At 37.2% G+C, this 23586-nt stretch overlaps 3 protein-coding genes across 6 annotated transcripts in view; all 3 read right to left on the bottom strand.

Moving 5' to 3' along the window:
• LOC131539571 (protein SON) overlaps window positions 1-14105 on the bottom strand; it is a 14433-nt gene extending 328 nt beyond the window's left edge. The window contains exons 1-13 of one of the 4 annotated variants that reach the window (XM_058774207.1): window positions 13935-14104; window positions 12711-12793; window positions 12463-12634; window positions 10593-12172; window positions 9168-9550; window positions 8961-9092; window positions 7792-8010; window positions 7594-7704; window positions 6749-6865; window positions 2683-2830; window positions 2538-2603; window positions 1649-1764; window positions 1-310 (exon numbers count right to left, since the gene is read on the bottom strand). The exon at window positions 1-310 is cut by the window's left edge and continues 328 nt beyond it. In XM_058774207.1, coding sequence (XP_058630190.1) covers window positions 152-310; window positions 1649-1764; window positions 2538-2603; window positions 2683-2830; window positions 6749-6865; window positions 7594-7704; window positions 7792-8010; window positions 8961-9092; window positions 9168-9550; window positions 10593-12172; window positions 12463-12634; window positions 12711-12793; window positions 13935-14017 — 3369 coding nt within the window. In that variant the 5' untranslated portion in view covers window positions 14018-14104 and the 3' untranslated portion in view covers window positions 1-151. Of the gene's footprint in view, window positions 311-1648; window positions 1765-2537; window positions 2604-2682; window positions 2831-3314; window positions 6134-6748; window positions 6866-7593; window positions 7705-7791; window positions 8011-8960; window positions 9093-9167; window positions 9551-10592; window positions 12173-12462; window positions 12635-12710; window positions 12794-13934 lie in introns of those variants that run through there. The other 3 variants (XR_009270923.1, XM_058774221.1, XM_058774211.1) reach the window with 3 other exon arrangements.
• Window positions 14106-15010: 905 nt separating this feature from the next.
• Window positions 15011-17161, bottom strand: LOC131544136 (uncharacterized). The gene is made up of 6 exons (XM_058782170.1): window positions 17104-17161; window positions 16895-16993; window positions 16421-16717; window positions 16219-16341; window positions 15479-15602; window positions 15011-15252 (listed from the first exon to the last, which is right to left on the bottom strand). Exons 1-5 carry the CDS (start codon window positions 17159-17161, stop codon window positions 15511-15513), a joined length of 669 nt encoding a protein of 222 aa, XP_058638153.1. The 3' UTR covers window positions 15011-15252; window positions 15479-15510.
• A 5-nt stretch (window positions 17162-17166) lies between these two features.
• LOC131544142 (uncharacterized) lies at window positions 17167-23239 on the bottom strand. Its single transcript, XM_058782183.1, has 15 exons — window positions 23151-23239; window positions 22072-22326; window positions 21052-21282; window positions 20678-20872; window positions 20355-20477; window positions 20145-20267; window positions 19689-19856; window positions 19316-19507; window positions 19115-19237; window positions 18907-19029; window positions 18433-18729; window positions 18110-18232; window positions 17900-18022; window positions 17426-17722; window positions 17167-17225 (listed from the first exon to the last, which is right to left on the bottom strand). Exons 1-15 carry the CDS (start codon window positions 23185-23187, stop codon window positions 17167-17169), a joined length of 2469 nt encoding a protein of 822 aa, XP_058638166.1. The 5' UTR covers window positions 23188-23239.
• Window positions 23240-23586: the final 347 nt, after the last annotated feature.

The raw sequence follows: 23586 nt of genomic DNA on the forward strand, positions 1-23586 counted from the left end.
TTTCACTGTCGTGCAGAGACCATCGCTTTACCAGATCAAGGGGGACGTGGTTGAAGAAAATGAACTAAAATTACAAAAGTACTTATAGATATGCCTTATGGAGATGATATTGCTTTAACGGAAACATGAGAAGTGAAATGAATGTAGCGTGTCATGTGCTGGTGGCCGCGGTGAAGACGGGGCCCGTGTGAACGCCGTCTCCAGCCACCTCTCCCATCGCCTGCAGAGCCACCGTCGCTGCCATCGCCTTCGCGTGTTTCTTATTAGGACTGGCCGTCTGAGGCTGATAATCACATCCGTTCACCACCACCTGATACACACACACACACACACACATCTGACTGACAGCAAACACTTCAAAAACATTCTATAGCAGTAACAGATCGCAAAATGAAAATCAGTCTTATATACTTTCAATGATGTATTCACTCAGTAAGCATGTGCCAAACATCTTACCAAACCTGTAATGGGAAGCGTTTAGAAAGCAGCTGTAGTGCTCCCTGTGGTTTTTCCCCAAAATAAAAATAAATATTTGGTAAACATTACAATAATGTATAGTTGTACTTTAAAAGGAAATTTGTGTTTTATTTTACAATGCAATAGTATTACAGAAGTACTGTGCGAGACCCTGGAGCACAAAAGCAGTCTTAAGTCGCTGTTTGTAGCAATAGCCAAAAATACATTGTATGGGTCAAAATTATACATTTTTCTTTTGTGTCAAAAATCATTGGGATATTAAGTAAAGATCATGTTCTGTGAAGATATTGTGTAAATATCGTACCATAAATATATCATAACTTAATTTTTGATTAGTAATATGTATTGCTAAGAACTTCATTTGGACAACTTTAAAGGCAATTTTCTCAATATTTTGATATTTTTGCACCCTCAGATTCCAGATTTTCATGTATTAATCTCAATTTCAAAAAATTGACCCTTAGGACCGGTTTTGTGCTCCAGGGTCACATATTAGAAATATACTTCTCATTTTAAGATTTGTATGTATTATTTCACTAATATTAAAAATGTAATACAATGATGATTTTTCTTACTTTAATAATAGTCATTTTATTTATTTAAAAATATTATTATAAAATGTATAGAATAATAATAATACATAATTTAACAAAATTATTTTAATAATACATTTAACAAAAATCACATTGAAACACGGGATTATTAAACACAATGGGAATGTCACTTATGATTTCTCAAGGATTTGAAACTTTTGTTTAAGCTGGTTATTGTAAAGAGTAAATCCAAGTGTGAACACTCAAACACTAAATATTTTAGCCCTAAAAGGATGAGCCACACAAAAAAAGTATTTTAGAGTGAAAAGCAATTTTTCAATTATTTTCTATGTAGATACACTCCCCTACAAAACCACCAAAACCACTCTAGAATGATGAATTATTTCCAAATATTCAAACTCATATAGTGAACATCATTGTAGTTTTTCCATATGGCAGAAAAACTAAATATCAGTGTCAGTTTAGTGCAGCTGTAGTTTCAATTCTAATATTCCAATGTCTAAATTCACAGCTCGTTTGAAACTACTGATTTTATTTTAGTGCGTTTTACATCATGCTTAATGCAAAAACAGTATAAATTGATATTTAAAATAATCACTCTAAAACCAATCACTAACCTTGAAGAGGAAGTTCTTGCGGTGGTCTGGTCCGCTGTGGTGCACCATCACAAACTCAGGCTGTGGCCACTTCTTCTTATTGCACATCTCCATCAGAGCAGACACCGGATGCTTCCCTGCAGAATAAACATCATATACAAACTCCCATAAACCCGCTGGAGTCATATATATATATATATTTTTTATTAAATGGAAGAGTTTATTGAACCTTTAGGCAAAATCTAAAAGTCTAAAGAAACAAGTTTGAAAACAAGTTTCTTTTTCTTCTCGTTTGATCCATCAGGCTTTTATGGCTCGTATAGTATGATATTAGTGAGAATATGGAGGAAAAACAGCGCAATTTTATTCCGAGTCTCAAACTGAGCAAAAATATGCAATTTGCTGCAGATGCTGATTGAGAGATGAAGAAATAAACGCTCCTCAGAAGATCATTCCTCCGCTGAGGAACAGTGAAAGTAAAGCTTCTGGAAACAAACGCTCCTCAAAAGATCCTGATGATCAGATTTGAGACGCACTGATTTTTCTAGAAAATGATTGATGGAGAATCAAGTAAAGCTGAGCTGCTTCAGTCCAGTAAGTGTTCATCTGGAAATATGACTGCAGTTATTCTGACGCTTACTTGATCAAAATCAGTCAAGATTTGACACGAGAAGCAGCCGCTGAACAATTACTCTAAAAGAGCTTTTACTGGAGAAAACACTCTAAATATCAATCAGAGGCAGAAGACACGGAGGAGATTGTGAGAAACAACAGGTTTTACAGCAAAGTTGTGATCATTTAGAGGCCTTGCGTATCAAATATAATAACGTAAAGGTCCCACAACAACAGATTTGGATCATCTAGTGACATTGTTCATCCAGAAACACACGTCTCGTGATCAGAGACTCACCTAGAAGATCCTTCATCACGACAATGTTGCCAGATTTCTGGGTTTTTTCTCCTTCTGCTACCAGGCCTGTGTGGACAGACACATCAGCGCTATGATCTCAGTGATGATAATATGATTTGATGATTCCTGCACGGTCTCTTCGTACCCTTGCGGTCGGTTTTGAAGTCGATAATGATGGGCTCCACCGTTCCTTCCCTGTGCTTCCCCAAACCCTCCCCTGACCTCCATCCCATCTTCCTCATCAGAAGCTCCCCCATCCCGCCCGAGACCGGCGCCGCCCGCAGGAACTGGTCCTGAGTGGAACGGGACAGATCCAGACAGAGAGAAAGAGAGGCAAACCAAGAGAAACGGGAAGTAGTGAGAGAATGGCTCATTACGTGAAGTCAGGTCACGTCACTTCAACTGGAGCTGTTTAAATTAATATTAGATACAATAGCCTTGTGAATCTCTGTTTGAACTATTTTAAGAATATGCAAAATGTTTAAATGAAGAGTCCTTTATTTCTCACCTGCTGCAGGTCTTAATGACTAAATTACAAATATAAATTAAAGAAATGTATAAATAAATATATACACACTACCGGCCAAAAGTTTTGAATAATTAAGATTTTCATGTTTTTAAATGAAGTCTCTTCTGCTCACCAAGGCTTCATTTATTTGATCAAAAATGCACTAAAAACAGCAATATTATTACAATTTAAAATTGCTGGTTTCTATGTGAATATATTTAAAAATGTAATTTATTTCTGTGATCAAAGCTGTATTTTCAGCATCATTACTCCAGTCTTCAGTGTCACATGATCCTTCAGAAATCATTCTAATATGCTGATATACTGCTCAAGAGACATTTCTGATCATCATTGTTAAAATTTTTTTGCTGCTTAATATTTATGTGGAAACACATTTTTAGTATGTTTATGTAAGTTTTTTTTTATTACTTTTATTCAGCAAGGATGCATTAAACTGATCAAAAGTGACAGTAAAGACATTTATAATATTACAAAAGATTTCCATTTCAAATAAACACTGTTGACAAACTTTCTGTTCATCAAAAAACGCATCACGTTTTCAACATTGCTAATAATCAGAAATGTTTCTTGAGCAGAAAATCAGCATGATTTCTGAAGGATCATGTGACACTGAAGACTGGAGTAATGACGCTGAATATTCAGCTTTGGTCACAGAAATAAATTACAGTTTAACATGCATTCACATAGAAAACAGCTGTTTTAAACCGGTAATAATATTTCACAATTTTCCCCATGTCTTCAATCCAATAAAAACAGCCTCGATGAGCAGAAGAGACTTCTTTCAAAAACAACCAACATAATTGCCATCTTTTGAGCGGCAGCGTATATTTTCTGAAACACATGAGTAATAAGGTGCGAGCCTTCAGCAGGCGAAGCATGAACACCGTCCTGAACAGATCTCAGGCTCTGAGTCGGTTCAGTGCAAACAAACAGGAGGACAAGGCAGAAATGCATCAGTTCACACACAAATCCACATGAATAGAAGGAAGGGTGCTGGAGGACGTACGTACCTAGGCCCCCATCATCGGCCGAGCATCTGACGTGAATAGAAGGGGCCTGACTGTGACCATGGCAAAGAGGCAGCTACAAGGACTGACCCTGCAACAAGTTTCCATACAGAGGGGTGAGAGTTCACAGGTCAAACTGTGAGCCCCCACCCCTCGTCCATCCGTGTCCCAAACCCACCAACCCGAGCAATGAGCTTGAACCTCGCACCCACTGGATGCCAAATCCCACACATTCTTTTGACTGCAGTTAGTGCATGACCAGGCCCTTTTGACACATTTAGACTAAAAACCGTGAATCAAATGCATCTGAACAGCTTGGATCCCGCTCTCAAGTCAAGAGTGAGCTCCAAACATATCCCAGGATTCGTCGTATCTAGGCAAAGTTGGCCATTTCCGTACTGCACTGCCTGAGCTGTATTTGGTTGTGTGAACGTTTGGTGTCTCTGTATAGAGACCATGGTATTTTGCTAGCGTTTATTTAGCCTCCCGAGTCTAAATAAAAACTGGGATTATCGTGTCTTAATGTAAAGGTCTGCATTTCACAGCGGTCAGCATACGAAGCCTTCAGGACAATACGTCTCTCTGCTAAATTAAAAGGGTCGTGTTGTGTACATTTAATACGTTTAACACATTAAAGCAGTGATTTTACTATGGTTAAGGGTTTTTAGAAGTGTCTAAAAACTCTTAGAATAACTATAACATACAACTTCAAGTGATTTATTGCTTTAATAATAATATGACAGGAACATCTATATGATAAAACACTCATTTTCAATGAATAACTACACTGCTGTTCAATATTTGGGGTCAGTAACTATTACTTTTATTAAGCGAGGATGCTTTCAATTGATCAAAATTGACAGCAAAGACATTTCGATTGTTACAAATATTTTCTATTTTCATTTAAAGTTTTAGTAATTTTGTTATGTGCTTTGGCCATTTTTACTATTTCTTTTATATATTTCAATATAGCTTTATTTTTTATTGCAGTTCAAGTACCTTTAGTAAGTCAACACTTATTTAGTTCATTTAATATCTGTTTTACATTATTTAAATACTATTATAATATTTATGAATATTTTGAATGAGCCTTTATTTTTATATTTTTAGTTAAGTTTTAGTAATTTTCCTATCTGCTTTAGTCATTTTTAAATATTTCTATATATCTTTATTCTATTTCAGTTTTAGAAAATGTTGTACTTCAACAAATGTAGCTGTCAAGGCAATATTTCTATCTAATATTTATATTTTAAATTATTTAAATCCTATTATAGTATTTATGAATATTTTGAACAACCTTTTATTTTTATCTTTTGGGTTTTCATTTTAAATTTTTGTTCAATTTTAGTAATTTACTAGATTTATCTGCTTGTGTCATTTTTATAATTTTTTTTTTTTAATATATCTATATAACTATTTTATTTCAATTTGAGAAGTTTTACAAACAACAAACTTTTAAATAAATGCTGCTCTTTTCAACTTTCTATTCAAAAGAATAAAAAATGTAAAAATAAATAAAATGTATCACAAAAGTTGGCAAAAGTACAAGAACTCTTTACAACATTGCTAATAATAAGAAATGTTTCTCGAGCAGCAAATCAGCATATTATAATAATTTCTGAAGGATCATGCAATGATTGTAATGATGCTGAAAATTCAGCTTTGATCACAGAAATAAATTACATTTTACACTATATCCACATAAAAAAACAGCTATTTGAAATTGAAAATGTACAATTTTTACTGTATTTTTGATCAAATAAATGCAGACTTAGTGAGCCTTCTTTCAAAAACATTAAAAAAAAAATCTTACTGACCCCATATTTTTAAACAATAGTGTACATTAATACAGATCATTAATCTAACTGTAAGCTGTAAATGTGTGGTTACAGGTGTGCAAACACTGGCTCATCCAATCGGATTTCGGATCCTGATGCGTACGTCTTTCCTCATTGGTCAATCAGAGGAGGGGGCGGAGAGGCATCCTCTTCCTTCTCCCCTCTCTCAAAAGACACTTTTAGAGGAGTACAGTGAGTTGCGCTGCCCATCCATCATTGCATCTGCCACGACAGAATTTCAGATATAAAACATCTGCATGACCGTGCGCAAGTGGTGTACCTGTTCAACCGCTACCTCGTCCAGACAGACTCGAAAGATCAAATATTTGCACTTTTATTTGCCGTTTCTTTTTCTTTCAGCTGACGTCAGTAAACACAGCTCTGAGATGTCTTTTGGCGAGACCGTTTCCAAGGATACCCTGACGTCATCTTCAGTGCAAAATCAATGCTTATAACATGAAAAGCAGACTTTCATTGTGCGACTGACCGGACTGCGCTCTGCTCAACGACTCGGATGGGTACACCAATTGGCAAAGCAATCACAGATGACAATTCTTATGTATATGACTTTGTAAGAGAGGATGATGGGTATTTTGAGCGTTTCAGGATCTATTTTACCCTCCATGTGTGACGTGAGCGTATGTCAGAAGAGTGTAAATCTCAATTAAGCACAAGAAGTCAAAAGGGTCTGACTGTACTACGCCAACTTGCATGAGGTAATGATGTCTACTTTGATTCTTGGGAATTTAACACACAAATATGATGCAAAACAAACCGTCAAACACAATATATGTCCAACATCATAGTACGAGTGGTGCCGTCGACTCATGGCTGTACCTTCTTAATCCAGGCCTGCGGGCCGCTGTTAGAAAGCTCATCGGATGAGAGCACTTGAGCGCCGGTGGAGCCTGTGAAGAGGCCAGGGATCGTGTTGGACTGGGCCCATGCATCAACCTGTGAACAACAATTACTAAAAATAAGTCTCAAACCTTCACATTTTCTGCACTGACTGTGATGGAAATCTTTGAAAATGTGCCAAAACATGTTTAACGGCGCTCAGGGCACTGCACTGGACTCCAATGTTATTTTAGTATTTAGTATATATTTTTATAGTATTTATTGATACTTTTTAAATGGTTTTATTTTTATATTTTCCATTTTCATATCAGGTTTTAGGTAATTCTGTTATGTGCTATTTTGTTATTCATTTTGTTTTTAAATATTTCTATATAGCTTTATTTTTATGTCATTTTAGTATGTCTAATATTATTTAAACACTTATGATATTCATTAATATTTTTGAATGCCTTTATTTTTAAATTTTCAGTTTTCATTTTAATTTTAGGTTAAGTTTTAATCATTTGTTATGTGCTTTTGTCATTTTTTAAAAACATTTCTATATATTTTTATTTAGATTTCAGTTTTAGTAATTTTTATAAGCCGCTTTGGATAAGTGTAAATGTATTTCAACAATCATATTTAGTTTAGTCAAGACAACATTTCTAATATGTAATATAAGGTTTTCATCTAATATTTACATTTTATATTATATTTATGAATATTTTGAAAAAGCGTTTATTTTTATATTGTCTGATTTATATATTTTTTGCCCAATAGTAGCAAAATATGTAAAATTCAACATATAAGCTTCTCAAACCCAATGTCCTAGAGACGAAACGTACTTGCTCCTGAGCCCGATTCAGCATACACATGGCATTGATGTCGAAAGGGTTTTCCGCCAGTCTCTTCTGGGCGACCGCCCTCTCACTGACGGCCAAAGTGATGTCCACAGGCTAGAAATCAAAGACAAGAGCTCAGACAAGCTGAACAAAATGCTTATTTCAGACCAATCTGATGCATTTCAGAAGCTGAACACTTACCTGAGAAGGTGCTTCAGGAAAGACACTATCACTGTCCTTGCTGGTTTCCTCAGTCCCAGAAGTCGTCGCTACAGATGGCTTTTCTATTTTCTTTTCGACCGGCACCCATTCTCCATACGCACCATCAGCCTCCTTCTTCCTGTGCTGGGAGCCGGAGGACACCGGGAACTCCTTAGCAAAGACCGCTTCGGTCCGGACGGCCGGCTTTAAGGAGGTGTTCTGAAGGAAAAGAGGCCATATGGGAAACAAAGTAGGGACACAGCAATATTAAAATTCTGGCCAATATCAAAATTCTGTACTATATTGTATAAATAAAAAATAAAATTAAAATATTAGATTAACTTTTTTTTTTAAAAGCATGCACAAACAAATATACAATATTAAGCAGTACAGATAAAACACTTTTTGAAAACATAAAAACTAAATCACTACAACTGAATTTAGGCATCACAGCATTATAATATACAGTTTGCAAAAATATTAATTTTATAATCTGCTGGTGTTAGAGTTTTTAAAGATTTACTTTAAATGAGCATCAGATTATGGCAAAAGTAATCAAAACTAAATTATTGGCAAGCACAATTAAATATCCAATATCGACCAACAACAATACATTTTAAAATCTGAGATAAAATTCATGTTTAATGTTAACCATAAAAATGTTATATCATTCTGTCTAAATAAATACAAAATAAAACACAATTTACCAACTAAAATAATAAAATATAAAATTAAAAATAAAACAAAAAAAAATTAAATCAAATAAGATATAAATGCTATTTTTGTTTAGACAAAATCTATACTATTTTGTCTAAACAAATAAAAGATAAAACAAACAAATTGCGATTTTTTTGGTGTGTGTGAGAATTTTTGGTGAAATTAAATTGTTTTAAATGCTACAAGTTAATTTAGGCGTCGCAGCATATATAATATGCAGTATAAGAAATACAAATATTTTATGATTTGATTAAAAAAAATGGCAAAGGTAATCTGAATTTAAAGAGCATGTACAGTTAAAGATGCAGAATTGAAGCTTAGAAAAGTAAAACCCCACCTCAGCAAGCTGCAAAATTCAAGGTAAGACTCATGTTTATAACATAAACAGCGTATGCCAAGATGAATACGTTCTGAATTGTAATATGATTGAAGCAAAAAACTGAGACACTTACACCAAGACTGAATGCAATTCCCTTATTCTCCTTAAGGGAAGCTCCAAATAGCTTTTCATCCTCCTCGTCGTCTGACACGTGTGGTTTTGCGATGGCCATCTCTTCCTTACTCTCGGCGATCTTCTTGCATCTCTGAAAGATTAAATAAAGTGTTGATTCAATGCAGATCGAGAAACCCCAAAGTGCAAGAACACGCACAACGCTTACCTCCGTTAGCTCTTTAATACTGAAGCTGTTCGCCTGTTTCGTGACTTTCTTTTTGGCTTCTTCAATACTGGCGAGATTGGTTGCGGCTGAAGATGGCGGCTTGTTGATGATTGTCGGTAACGGGGCCAGTTGTGGCAAGGAAGTCAAGGCACCCATGCTGGACAAAGCAGCGGTCATGGTGGCGGCAGTCATACTAGCCATAGCAGCGTTCATAGTCATGCTTGACATCACTGGCAATGGCAAAGACAAGGACGTGGTGTTTTGGGTTGGCAAGGACAGCTGAAGAATAGATCTGGGCCTGAGACTCTCCGGGATCGGCACGCCGGCCTTGGCACACATAGCCGCAGCATTAGCCTTAGCTATTTCCAGCAACTGCTCCTTATCTGGGAAAAGAAAAAGAAAAAAGCAAGATTAAGAGAAGACCAATGCAATATACAGTACTGTGCAAAAGATGGAATAATTAAGAGTTTTTGAAAGAAGCTTCTTCTGCTCACCAAGGCTGCTTTTATTTGATCAAAAATTGTGAAATATTACAATTTAAAAAAACTTTTCTATGTGAATATATAGTACAATGTAATTTATTCTTGCGAGTTTTCTGCATCATTACTCCAGTCTTCAGTGTCACATGATCCTTCAGAATCATTATATTTTTCAGTTTTTTGAACAGAATTCAGTTTTCTTGAATAGAAAGTTCAAAACAACAGCATTTATTTGGAATAGAAATATTTTATAATTTTATAAATGTATTTACTGTCACTTTTGATCAAGTTAATGCATCCTTTTTCAATGCAGTTAAAAGTGTTAATATTATTTTGTTTTTAAATTTTACTTTGTGTCAGTTTTTACTAAGCAGCAACACATTGACAATGTTTTCAACACTAATAATAATAAGAAATGTTTTAAGAGCTGAAAATCAGCATATTACCTTTTTATTTAAGAAATAAATACTTTTATTCAGTAAGGATGCATTAAATTGATCAAAAGTGACAGTAAAGACATTTATAATGTTACAAAAGATTTCTATTACAAATAAATTCTATTCATCAAATACTCCTGAAAAATAAAACGCATCACGGTTTCCACAAAAATACTAGGCTACACAACTGATTTCAACATTGATAATAATCAGAAATGTTTCTTGAGCAGCAAATCAGCATATTAGAATGATTTCTGAAGATAAACTCAGCTTTGCATAATTACATCTAATTAAGTGACATTTTACAAAATATTCACATAGAAAACAGTTATTTTAAACTGTAATAATATTTCACAATTTTAATGTTTTTACTGATTCAATAAATGCAGGCTTGGTGAGCAGAAGAGGCATTTTTTCTAAAAACATTAAAAAAACCAAAATCACAATTATTCCAAACTTTTGACCTGGAGTGTAAAAGCAAAGAAAAGAGTATCGGAGTTTCTTCATACCAAGTTCTGTAAGACGTGGAGGCGTCTTGCTGGTGCTACGTCGAGTTCTGGACACAGATCTTTTCTTACGGAGAATGAGGACTGGAGATCGACTGGGTTCTCGTTTCCATCGATCCCGCTGATTTATCGTCCGGCTTCCGAAACCTCTTCCCCAGCGCGAGCCGGATCGGGATCTCCTCCTCGAACGCGAGCGTGACCTCTTTCTCGATTTCGACCGTCTGCTTCTGTCCGGAGTTCGAGATTTCCTCCGACGGCCTTGTGAATGAGACCTCGACCTTTTCTTTTTAGGCGACCTCGATTTCGAGCGTTTGCTCCTCGTCTTAGACTTGCGCGATTTCCTTTCAGAGGGCGATCGAGACTTCGACCTGGATTTTCTCTTTTTCGATGCCGACTTCGATCTGGATCGTGCAGCCGCTTTGGATCTTGAGGATATTTTGTGACTGGGAGATTTGGATGGCGATGTTGAGTTCGTCTCGATTGAAGTTAAAGTCGGATTTGCGTCGGTTTCTGTCTTCTCGGGGTTGGCAGCACACTCTGAATCTTTTGGCGTAGCGGTTGGCAACGTTGAAGGTTCTTCAGATACATTGGTCACTTCCAAAGGCACCTCAGGTGTAATGCACTTTTGGGAAGGCTTGGTCTCAGACGGCTCTGCCAAGAAGGGAACTGGTCGCCAAGATCCTTTAAAGCCAACTGCGTTGAAACCAGGACTCGAGATGTTGGATGCCGTTTCAGACGGCTTGGTGTCAGAGTTCACAGCCGCTATTGGACTTTTTTCATTCTCAGTTGTGTCTTGAGGTACATTTGTTTGCAATTCAGAGATTTTACTTTCGTCCACTGGATCTGTCTCATTCTTAACCGATTCAGTTTCCGGTTTCAAATCAGACCTTGTCTTCGAAACGGACCTTGACTTCGAAGGTTTCGGTCTGCTTTGAGACTTACTCTTAGACCGGCGTCTAGACCGTGGCGAGCCAGACACAGATTTCGACGTGGACCTTCTGTTCCTCCTTAAGATTACAACAGACCTTGATCTAGTTCGCCTGGATCTTGAACGTTTGCCTCTTCTGACAGAATGAGACCTGGACCGACTGTTGCGTCTCTTAGACCCCGATCTACTTCTCTCTATCCGTTGATGAGACCTCTTTTTGGTGCTATTTCTAGAGCGGGAGGTTGACTTTGATCGCCGTTGTCGTTTTGGGGATCTCGATCTGCGTTCTGACTTCCGTCTGGGTGATCTTGATCTGGTTCGTCTTCCTCTGGAGCTCTCCTTACTTTTAGATGTCCTGCTAGAACTTCTTTTCTTCTCCTTGGGCCTTTCATTTTCTGTGCTTTTGTGGACCGAATTCTCCATCTTGGGAATAATGTCAGGCAACTCCCGAGTCTTACCAACACCGCATAAGTCTTTGAGCTCAGACTTTGAAGTCTGAGCTGCTGAAGAGGACTTTGTATTTTCACTTGAAGGTTTCGATTCGGACTCAGATTCAGAACCTGATGCTGAAGAGCTTTCGGATCGAGAGCCAGATCTTTTCACTTTGTCTGCATCTTTGCTTTTTTTCTTTTTCTTTCTCTTCTTTTTCTTTCCACTTTAAACATAAACACAGGGGGTAAAACAGCAAATTAGAAATAAAGACATTGTAAACAACCACAGAGTCCAAATAAAATTCAATTCTGACCCACTGAGATTAATCACTTTCATTTTTTATTCATTTGAAAGACCCTAATTTGTTTTTTTCAACCATTCGACTGGTGCCTGATCCGATGGTAAAAATAATCACTTTTATCCCATAAACTTCTAAAACACAAAGTAACATCAATTCAAGGTGATTATACTAACATTATTTGTCGTTTGTAAGCACAAAGAACTGCATCGCACCTTTCTTGAGCCTCTTTGTCAGACTCTGTGTCTGAGCTGCTGTCTTTTCCTTCTTTGCGTTTCTTTTTCTTCTTTTTGCTTTTGTGTTTTTTGTGCTTTTTACTCTTCCTGTGTTTAGTGCTGGCATCCTCTTTATCATGGTTATCTTGGAGGTCAGTATGCGTGACTTTATCTGCCATGAAGACAAAGTTATTAATGACAGAATACATGTCAGAAAACACACAGAGGTAGATGTATTGACAACTAACCTGTTGGTGTGTTTGTTTTTTCTTCCTTAGGTCCATATTCTCTCATCTCCGTCACAGGTTCAGACTGTGGCTCATCTGTCACACTGAATGAAAACATTTAAAACACGATTTTATGATTCATATCATGCGTGTCATCTACAATGTACAATTCAACAGCATTCAAAGGAATCTTTTACTCTCAGGAATATTAAAACCACAACAGACCCGATTACTTAAAAGCATTTCCTAGTGATCTTTGACCTTAAAAAAAATTAAAATAAATTACACTTAATTTTTAGTTGTGCTTTATATTGATTATTTATTTTATGTCCAGACTCTTAACTAAAATCTACAGTGGTAACCATAGTACTAACCAAGTCAAGCCATTATTTATTTATATAAACCTATACAAATATTTCACAGTAGCCATTGACTTCCATAGTATTTTTTCCCTACTATGGAAGTCAATGGCTACCGTCAACTGCTTGGTTACCAACAGTCTTTAAAATATAATTTTGTGTGTTCAGCAGAAGAAACAAACTCATACAGCTTGAGTAAACATGAGGGCGAGTAAATGATTACTTTCTTCAATTTTGGGTGAACTATCCCTTTAAATCAGATTCACGTGTCAACAATTGTTCTATTATACATAAAGAATGAACCATTTTGATCCACGTGTTATCTTTTTGATTTGTTACAACCCATATGAAATGATTATGGTGAAACCTTAGCTTACCATGGTAACCTTTAAGAGTAGGTTTGTAAAGGTTTACTTCTCGTGCATTCTATACCAACTGCGTTGAATAACAAAAATGTAACATGGTAACACCATAGTATTCTTTGACGTACACTCGAGTAACATGTAATTACAAAAATAACGTTACACCTGTAAGACACTAATATAGCAGCATAGTAAACGACAAAGTCGTATAATCTTATCCTGTTTCAGTACTACATAAAGCATTTTCTACAAAGCAACCAACACATAGCAACAAACACTGAAAGCTAACGCAAAAAATTAAATTAAAAAACACACAATTCATACACAGCAACATCGGGAAATGTTTAAACACGGTGTAGTAGAGTTTGTAAACATTGATCATTACAGCTAATGTTTGGCTAGCCGGCTAATACAAATTAAACTACAGATGATATAACACGATCTTCTTCTTCTTTTGTTTAAATGGCGGGCCGGTGTCTATAACGCGATGTTGCAAGGCACAAGTAAAAGAGCGGACATTTTACCTGTTTTCTTGAGTTTCATCTTCGATTTCTTTAATCTTATTCATTACAAAATCCCTGAAAATCTGCTCGATATTGGTCGCCATCACAGTAGAAGTGTTGTTGGGTCCTCCAGTATCCCAGAATGCCTCAGTAGCAGCTTCTTCTTCCGGTCACCACAGCGACTGTCAGCGGCGCGAAAATAGATTTGGGCGCGAAGGTGGCAAATTCGAAATGGTTATTGTATTTTATAGTTAAACAGCTAATAACAAATATAACTTTTAGCCGCTTTGTGTTTCTTATATCCTCTCGCCTATTAAACATAATTTAATAATACCGGATGTAATCGAAGCAGCGACATCACGCGGTTAACGCTCAAGTAATCATCGAAACATAAGAATAATGATGAAAAACTGTATTAATATTTCTACTGTAAAATAATAGTAAATCAATGTGGAATATATTTTTATCTTATTTTTATGAAATGGTACTTATAAGTGCCAAGTTACTTCAGTTTTGATGTTCGATTAACCTCAAGAAGGCCAAAAAATGAAATGAAATTTCATAATTTCACATTAAATTCTTGTAAATCATAATCAAGTAAATCTAACTTGCTTCAGTCCAGTAAATGTTCATCTTGTAATATTACTTATAACTTATAAAAGTTATAACTTATGAAAATCAGTAAAAATGTGACCCCAAAAAGACGTGAAAAACAAATAATGTTTTTACAGTTATACTAAAAGACTTTTTACTTGATGAAAAGTCTAAACTATCAGTCAGACGACAGAAGGCCTGAAGTAGATTGTGTGCAGCAGTACAGTTTTGATCATGTTAATCATTTAGAGGCCTTAATTCATATATCATAAGGCTTTATAGGGTCAAAAAGATAGAATCAATCAACGTCTCTTGATTTGACAGCTTTCTGATTATAATGAGATTGTTTATCATGTCATGAAGATAAGTTGTTGACTGAGATTAGGTCTGCAGTAAATTATCATATAATACAACTGAACAGTTTGAAAGTTGACGTTTTATCTGCAGGCTGCATAGCAACATGTCTCGTAGGTCACTAATGATAAAAACATGTAGAACATCAATTTAACAAACCAAAAATAAGATTTTGTTAATGCATTTATTTTGTAGATGTAACGTGTGAAGTCATTCCAAATATTGCATGACACTTTTATTGCATGAAACCTCTGAATACAACAGCAAAGTCAACTAGATGGACAGTTACATATATGATGGCAACAGCTTTAGTAAAACCCAAAGATCTTGAGATGGTCTTCATGCAGTCATAGGGTACGAACACAGCCAAGCATTGTCCACCAGCTCTCATCTGGAAAAATGACCAAAAAAAATCACTTTGCTTTCAGCATTTCCAGCATGGTGCAAGCTTTTTTTTGCTTTTGGCACGATATAGCATTGACTGACCTTCAGTTATATTTTAGAAGCATTACACAACTTAATAATAGCACAAAGTTCAAATATCTTCCAAATGATGACAATGAATAGTTATGTAACTTAATGACGAAGATAATGTTCATTGATAAGGAAAAGCTCACCTATTCTGAACACAGTGACTTTCATACACGTTTTAAGCGCTGTACTGGGGTCTCACAATGCCATGCATCCTGAGCTCCTGCAGGGTGTGCAGCTGGTACTCAGTGCCGTGTCTGAACTCATCCACTGTAAAACACGGTATTTTAAAGATAGTTCACACAAACGATGAGATTTCTTCAATGCTTGAATCGAAAGTTCTGCTTTATAACTTTGTGTTGCACAGAAGGAAAAAAATGGTAATATATAAAATGCACTCCTAAAATTAAGGTGTTCCATGAAGAACATCCATGGAATCTTTCCATTGCACGAAAGGTTCTTAAGATTTAAAATTTAGATTTAGTTCTTCATACTAAGAAAAAAAAGGTTATATTTGAGAACTGTTCACTAAAAACTCAAAATGGCTCTTCATTTCTGTGAAAACCTCTTTTTGGAACCTTTATTTTTAAAAGTGTAGTAAGAAATTATGACAGAATTTAAATTTTTGAGGAAAAATCACTACAATATTCTGAAGCGCAAAATTGCAATCCCTCTGATTCTATTCGCCTTCTTTGCACCAAGCGGGATTCGGACCGGTGTTTCCGGCATGGGAGGTGTGAGAGCTAACGTAGACGCTAAAGACTAGCGTCATTTGGTAGCATGCCTCTTGAGATCAGGGGGGTGAGGGTTACCTGCACAGCTCTTACCAGCTGACCTCTGTTATATAATAACTTGCATGGTTGACATCATGTTTTGAAGCACTCACATGGCACTGTGTTCCTCTGCAGCTCTGTTAGAGGTGGCAGCAGTTGTCCAGTTCTGGGATCCACCAAAGTGGCGTGAGAATTCTGGGTTCCCTTCCTCATCTCATAAGCTGGAGGATTGTAGACTGTGGAGAAAAAAAAAAATTAAATATGCCCAAAATTTACTAGGTGCATTGATATTTAGAAAAAAACTTGCAGACATACAGCCGGAAACTCTTCTGTTCATTTCGCCAACTTCCTGCTTGAGCATCCCAGTGTCCATGTCCATCAGGAAGCGCCTGGAAGGTTCTGTTCCCTGCCTACGGCTCTCAACAGGAACTGCTTTGTGGTTCTCCTTATGTTCAGAAGAGTCCATCTTATTTTGGTTTTCTTTGAGTAGACCGGCATTCACGCTCATCAGGCGGTTTCTGGAAGGTTCGGTGCCTTCTCTGTGCAGCACACTCAATCTGAGCTTCTGTAGGTTGTACGGCTGGTACTCAGTGCCTTGTCTGAACTCATCCACTGTAAAGGGAAGAAACACAGAAAGCAGAAATAAAAAAACTTTGTACAATTTAAGATGGTAAGAAATAATGTGTGAATTCATATTTTTGAGGAATCTTTATAATATCCCAAAGTACAAGAAGTGCAATAACTTTCAAGTCTTAAACCATGGTTGACATCATGTTTTGAAGCACTCACATGGCACTGTGTTCCTCTGCAGCTCTGTTAGTTTCGCAGCAGTTGTCCAGTTCTGGGATCCACCAGAGTGGCGTGAGAATTTTGGGTTCCCTTCCTCATCTCATAAGCTGGAGGATTGTAGACTGTGGAGAAAACAAAAACTGATTAAGTATAGGCCCACAATCTATTATTTGCATTGATATTTAAACAAAATGGCTTTGCAGACATACAGCCAGAAACTCTTCTGTTCATTTCGCCAACTTCATGCTTGAGCATCCCAGTGTCCATGTCCATCAGGAAGCGCCTGGAAGGTTCTGTTCCTGCCTCTTCTCAATAGGTGCTGGATTGTAGACTGTGGAGAAAATAACACACTATTGATGGTATCCATAATCTATTCAATGTCATTGTTATACTTGATTTCTCTTAAGAACAGCACAAGTGTTTGTCCATGCAATTTTGCATGTTCATGTTGACCTTACTTATAATACGTAGAGGTTTTGAAAAAGCAAAGCAGCACTAAAATCTATAATGCAAATTATTTTGCAGACATACAGCCGGAAACTCTTCTGTTCATTTCGCCAACTTCCTGCTTGAGCATCCCAGTGTCCATGTCCATCAGGAAGCGCCTGGAAGGTTCTGTTCCCTGCCTACGGCTCTCAACAGGAACTGCTTTGTGGTTCTCCTTATGTTCAGAAGAGTCCATCTTATTTTGGTTTTCTTTGAGTAGACCGGCATTCACGCTCATCAGGCGGTTTCTGGAAGGTTCGGTGCCTTCTCTGTGCAGCACACTCAATCTGAGCTTCTGTAGGTTGTACGGCTGGTACTCAGTGCCTTGTCTGAACTCATCCACTGTAAAGGGAAGAAACACAGAAAGCAGAAATAAAAAAACTTTGTACAATTTAAGATGGTAAGAAATAATGTGTGAATTCATATTTTTGAGGAATCTTTATAATATCCCAAAGTACAAGAAGTGCAATAACTTTCAAGTCTTAAACCATGGTTGACATCATGTTTTGAAGCACTCACATGGCACTGTGTTCCTCTGCAGCTCTGTTAGTTTCGGCAGCAGTTGTCCAGTTCTGGGATCCACCAGAGTGGCGTGAGAATTTTGGGTTCCCTTCCTCATCTCATAAGCTGGAGGATTGTAGACTGTGGAGAAAACAAAAACTGATTAAGTATAGGCCCACAATCTATTATTTGCATTGATATTTAAACAAAATGGCTTTGCAGACATACAGCCAGAAACTCTTCTGTTCATTTCGCCAACTTCATGCTTGAGCATCCCAGTGTCCATGTCCATCAGGAAGCGCCTGGAAGGTTCTGTTCCCTGCCTCTTCTCAATAGGTGCTGGATTGTAGACTGTGGAGAAAATAACACACTATTGATGGTATCCATAATCTATTCAATGTCATTGTTATACTTGATTTCTCTTAAGAACAGCACAAGTGTTTGTCCATGCAATTTTGCATGTTCATGTTGACCTTACTTATAATACGTAGAGGTTTTGAAAAAGCAAAGCAGCACTAAAATCTATAATGCAAATTATTTTGCAGACTTACAGCCAGAAACTCTTCTGTTCATTTCGCTGAGTTCCTCCTTGGGCATCCCAGTGTTCATGTCTATCAGGATGCGTCTGGAAGGTTCTGTTCCCTGCCTACGGCTCTCAACAGGAACTGCTTTGTGGTTCTCCTTATGTTCAGAAGAGTCCATCTTATTTTGATTTTCTTTGAGTAGACCGGCATTCACGCTCATCAGGCGGTTTCTGGAAGGTTCGGTGCCTTCTCTGTGCAGCACACTCAATCTGAGCTTCTGTAGGTTGTACGGCTGGTACTCAGTGCCTTGTCTGAACTCATCCACTGTAAAGGGAAGAAACACAGAAAGCAGAAATAAAAAAACTTTGTACAATTTAAGATGGTAAGAAATGATGTGTGAATTCATATTTTTGAGGAATCTTTATAATATCCCAAAGTACAAGAAGTGCAATAACTTTCAAGTCTTAAACCATGGTTGACATCATGTTTTGAAGCACTCACATGGCACTGTGTTCCTCTGCAGCTCTGTTAGAGGTGGCAGCAGTTGTCCAGTTCTGGGATCCACCAGAGTGGCGTGAGAATTCTGGGTTCCCTTCCTCATCTCATAAGCTGGAGGATTGTAGACTGTGGAGAAAACAAAAACTGATTTAGTACAGGCCCAAAGTCTATTATGTGCATTGACATTTTAAAAGTGACTTTGGAGACATACAGCCGGAAACTCTTCTGTTCATTTCGCCAACTTCATGCTTGAGCATCCCAGTGTCCATGTCCATCAGGAAGCGTCTGGAAGGTTCTGTTCCCTGCCTCTTCCCAATAGGTGCTGGATTGTAGACTGTGGATTGTAAATAATAGGGTCAAAATATTCTCTGTGCATTGTAGTTGTTGAAATCCACTTATTTTGCAGACTTACAGCCAGAAACTCTTCTGTTCATTTCGCTGAGTTCCTCCTTGGGCATCCCAGTGTTCATGTCTATCAGGATGCGTCTGGAAGGTTCTGTTCCCTGCCTACGGCTCTCAACAGGAACTGCTTTGTGGTTCTCCTTATGTTCAGAAGAGTCTTGGCTTCTTATGTCCTCATGCTCAGAAACCACTGCCCATTTAGCTGCAAATGAAGGTGAAAGAAAACATTAGTCCAGACAGGTAAAGGACTGCTGTGAACGCTAAATTCCCTGCTAAAAAGACCAGTTTAATTTTTTGTTGGTGTTTTATGTCGGTTAGTACTGGTTTGTCACTTCTGTAGTTGAACAATCAATGGACAATCTCCATTAGAAAGTGAGACTTACAGCCCGCTACTCTCCTGTCCATCTCATTCCTGTGTTCTTTGAGTAGACCGGCGTTCAGATCCATCAGGAGGTTTCTGGAAGGTTCAGTGCCTTCTCTGTGCAGCACACTCAATCTGAGCTTCTGTAGGTTGTACGGCTGGTACTCAGTGCCTTGTCTGAACTCATCCACTGTAGAAGAAGAAAAAGAAAAAGAAAAAACAGGGAAAAACATAGTATTTAAAAGGATAGTTTACTCAAAAAGTTAAGTTTCTTCAGTGCTTGAAAGTTCAGCTGAATTGCTATTTTGCTGAACACAACAAACAAAACCATTTTGGAAAATTTAAGATGGTAAGAAATTATGACAGAATTGAAATTTTTGAGGAATCCCTATTATATCCCTAAGTGCTAGTAGTGTAGATATGTTTAATAACTTTCAAGTCTTAAAGCATGGTTGACATCATGTTTTGAAGCACTCACATGGCACTGTGTTCCTCTGCAGCTCTGTTAGTTTCGGCAGCAGTTGTCCAGTTCTGGGATCCACCAGAGTGGCGTGAGAATTCTGGGTTCCCTTCCTCATCTCATAAGCTGGAGGATTGTAGACTGTGGAGAAAACAAAAACTGATTTAGTACAGGCCCACAATCTATTATTTGCATTGATATTTAAACAAAATGGCTTTGCAGACATACAGCCAGAAACTCTTCTGTTCATTTCGCCAACTTCATGCTTGAGCATCCCAGTGTCCATGTCCATCAGGAAGCGCCTGGAAGGTTCTGTTCCCTGCCTCTTCTCAATAGGTGCTGGATTGTAGACTGTGGAGAAAATAACACACTATTGATGGTATCCATAATCTATTCAATGTCATTGTTATACTTGATTTCTCTTAAGAACAGCACAAGTGTTTGTCCATGCAATTTTGCATGTTCATGTTGACCTTACTTATAATACGTAGAGGTTTTGAAAAAGCAAAGCAGCACTAAAATCTATAATGCAAATTATTTTGCAGACTTACAGCCAGAAACTCTTCTGTTCATTTCGCTGAGTTCCTCCTTGGGCATCCCAGTGTTCATGTCTATCAGGATGCGTCTGGAAGGTTCTGTTCCCTGCCTACGGCTCTCAACAGGAACTGCTTTGTGGTTCTCCTTATGTTCAGAAGAGTCTTGGCTTCTTATGTCCTCATGCTCAGAAACCACTGCCCATTTAGCTGCTAATGAAGGTGAAAGAAAACATGAGTCCAGACTGGCAAAAGATTGCTGAGAAAGCCAAATTCCCTGCTAAAAGGACTAATTAGACTTTACTTTGGATGGTTTATGTTGATTAGCACTGGTTTATTGCTACTCTAGCTGGTAGACAAATGGACAATGTCCATTAGAAAGTGAGACTTACAGCCCGCTACTTTCCTGTCCATCTCGTTCCTGTGTTCTTTGAGCAGACCGGTGTTCAGGTCCATCAGGATATTTCTGGAAGTTTCAGTGCCTTTTCTGTACACCTCGACAGGGATCGCTCTCTGCTCGTGTTTTTCACTCTGAGCGCTGTACTGAGATCTCATCATGGGATGCATTCTGAGCTCTTGCAGGGTGTGCAGCTGGTTCTCAGTGCCTTGTCTGAACTCATCCACTGTAGAGGAAAGACCACAACAAATACAGTCATCGATGTGCAATTGGCAGGTACTATGGAAATTTCTTTCAAATAAAAAACAAAACTCTTTTATATTTCAGCTGTTTCTCCAATGTAAGATTAAACAACATCAATTGGAAACTTTTCCTGAGGTTTCATGATTCCAGGATGTTTCTCTTGAAAAAAGACTTAATATCATGAGTTGCTGAGATCCAAAACTCTAGTGGAGATAGATGTGAGATTATTGGGGTCTTTTTCTCAGGAGAACCATTGATCAATTAACTAAACAAGATCGATTTGAGACTTCTGCTGAAGTCTCCTGGTTCTCAAATGCTTCTCTTGAAAAAAAGAGGCTAATCTCATGTTTTTCTTTTAGATTCATCAAACTGTGCTCATATTTGCAAAAATACCAGCGTTTTCAATCAAAGCCAGAGATCTCAATATGAACTCAAACATTTTTCATCATATTCTTCCAAGGCCTAATGAACTATGCAATCCACTAATTTATAGTTCCATACTCTTATTGTATGCCAATTGCATCAGTTAGTGTTATGTATTATTTTGCTTTTGAAAGGCTATGGAGATGCATAACATGTCTGAAGTTTTACTTTTTCTAATGCAACTTGGTGGAGACCTTTAGATGGGTTTGCAACAAACCCCTTAAGTTTAAACACCATTAGAAGACCCTATTTATGATTCTAACTAAGCTTAAGGTGTTTGTTGCAAGGTGTTAAGGTTCAAAATCTATAATGTGCATTGATATTTAAGAAAATGGCTTTGCAGACATACATCCTGAAACTCTTCTGTTCATTTCGCCAACTCCATGCTTTAGCATCCCAGTGTTCAGGTCCATCAGGAAGCGTCTGGAAGGTTCTGTTCCCTGCCCACAGAACTCAGCGGGAGATGGTAATTGCTTCTTGGGTTTCACATCAGTGTTCATGTGCTTCAGAACTGAGTTATCCCTGTGTTCGTCTTGGACCATTTGTGGCCCAATTTGTTTTAATTTACCATTTGGGAATCGGTGCAGTGGTCCTGCATGGAGACCTACAAACACATCATGAACATCAAACCTGCAGCTTATTTCTTATACATCAAGCATGCCAAAAGTCCTTTTATATAATCTCAATTAACCTAATAGCACACCTGAACTTAACAAGCCATAAAAACTGATTTATGACTTGTCTCTATCTCAGTTGTTGAGCAGGTAATCACATATTTTATCAAGCAGATAAAATGTGCTAATGTGCCAAAGAAGAAGCAGACGTGGTTCAACCCTGATAAAGGGTAAAGTTCAGAAGAACATTTGTTCCCTAACCTTGAACTAATGAGGAAAACCAAACCTTTACATTAAATAGTTTCCACAAAATGCCATACTACATCTACCCTATTGTATAATACAATTGTGATCAATTTAAAGAAGCCCTGATCAAAAAAAAACAAAACAAAACATTTTATTGATTTTAATGATTTATTATAAAACTATTATTTTAGAAAAACTGATACTGTATATTGTTTTTCATTTGAACATCACTATATCAATTTTAATTATATGCTGGAATTGCTTTTAGAAAGCAGACAGATAATTCAAACATATTATTAGAATGTCGATAAATATACAGAAATATATTCTGAAACCTTCTAAGACATATTAAGTTATGATTTAAAAGAGTAACAAAACTATTATTATTTTGTCCAAAACTGATGACCATGGAAAGATTTTGTAATGTAAGGACACATTTTTTAACATCACCTTAGCAGTTTTATTATTTTAAATAGTTACATGCTAGAATCGTGTTTAAAAATCAGCCAGAATATTCAAAAAATGTGATTATAATGTCAGTAAGATGAGAAACTTAGATAAAACTCACCAGCCACGGCCAACAGGAGCAGCAAAACCCTGAACATCCTGTAAAAAAAATATAGAAAAATGTTAAATGCTACCTATGATCGCTTCTCTCCTGAGAAAAATAGATCAATAGTTTCTTCAGCGCTGTGAGAATGACTTGTCCTGTTTGACTCACCTCACACAACAAGGATCTTTTTCACTCTGGAGTCGCCTTTAATAACCTGGAGACTTAGATAATAACCTGGTTCAGAGGTTGATGTACAGCTTTATACCTCTCTCTCTTTATCTTTTCATCTGCCTTTGTCTCTTTGACACTGATAAAACATCCGCTCTTTGATCCCGGCACGACCCAGTTCAACTGATATTAGTGTCAGTACATTCATGACCTGAATCACTTTATTGCACAGAGATGTTCTGATATCATTTACCAAGGAGGAAAAAAAGCATTGCTCACAAGT

The sequence above is a fragment of the Onychostoma macrolepis genome, chromosome 01, assembly GCF_012432095.1.
Source record: "Onychostoma macrolepis isolate SWU-2019 chromosome 01, ASM1243209v1, whole genome shotgun sequence".
Taxonomy (NCBI): Eukaryota; Metazoa; Chordata; class Actinopteri; order Cypriniformes; family Cyprinidae; genus Onychostoma; species Onychostoma macrolepis.

Excerpts from the sequence above, each read along its gene's own strand:
- LOC131544136 (XM_058782170.1), bottom strand. The coding sequence starts at position 17,161 with ATGGACACTGGGATGCTCAAGCATGAAGTTGGCGAAATGAACAGAAGA. Across the intron at positions 16,718-16,894 it reads GCAGAGGAACACAGTGCCAT|TGGATGAGTTCAGACAAGGC; the intron begins GTGAGTGCTTCA and ends TTCCCTTTACAG. Across the intron at positions 16,342-16,420 it reads GAACAGAAGAGTTTCCGGCT|TCTACAATCCTCCAGCTTAT; the intron begins GTATGTCTGCAA and ends TTTTCTCCACAG.
- LOC131544142 (XM_058782183.1), bottom strand. The coding sequence starts at position 23,187 with ATGTTCAGGGTTTTGCTGCTCCTGTTGGCCGTGGCTG. Across the intron at positions 19,238-19,315 it reads GAACAGAAGAGTTTCTGGCT|TCTACAATCCAGCACCTATT; the intron begins GTAAGTCTGCAA and ends TACAATCCACAG. Across the intron at positions 18,730-18,906 it reads GCAGAGGAACACAGTGCCAT|TGGATGAGTTCAGACAAGGC; the intron begins GTGAGTGCTTCA and ends TTCCCTTTACAG.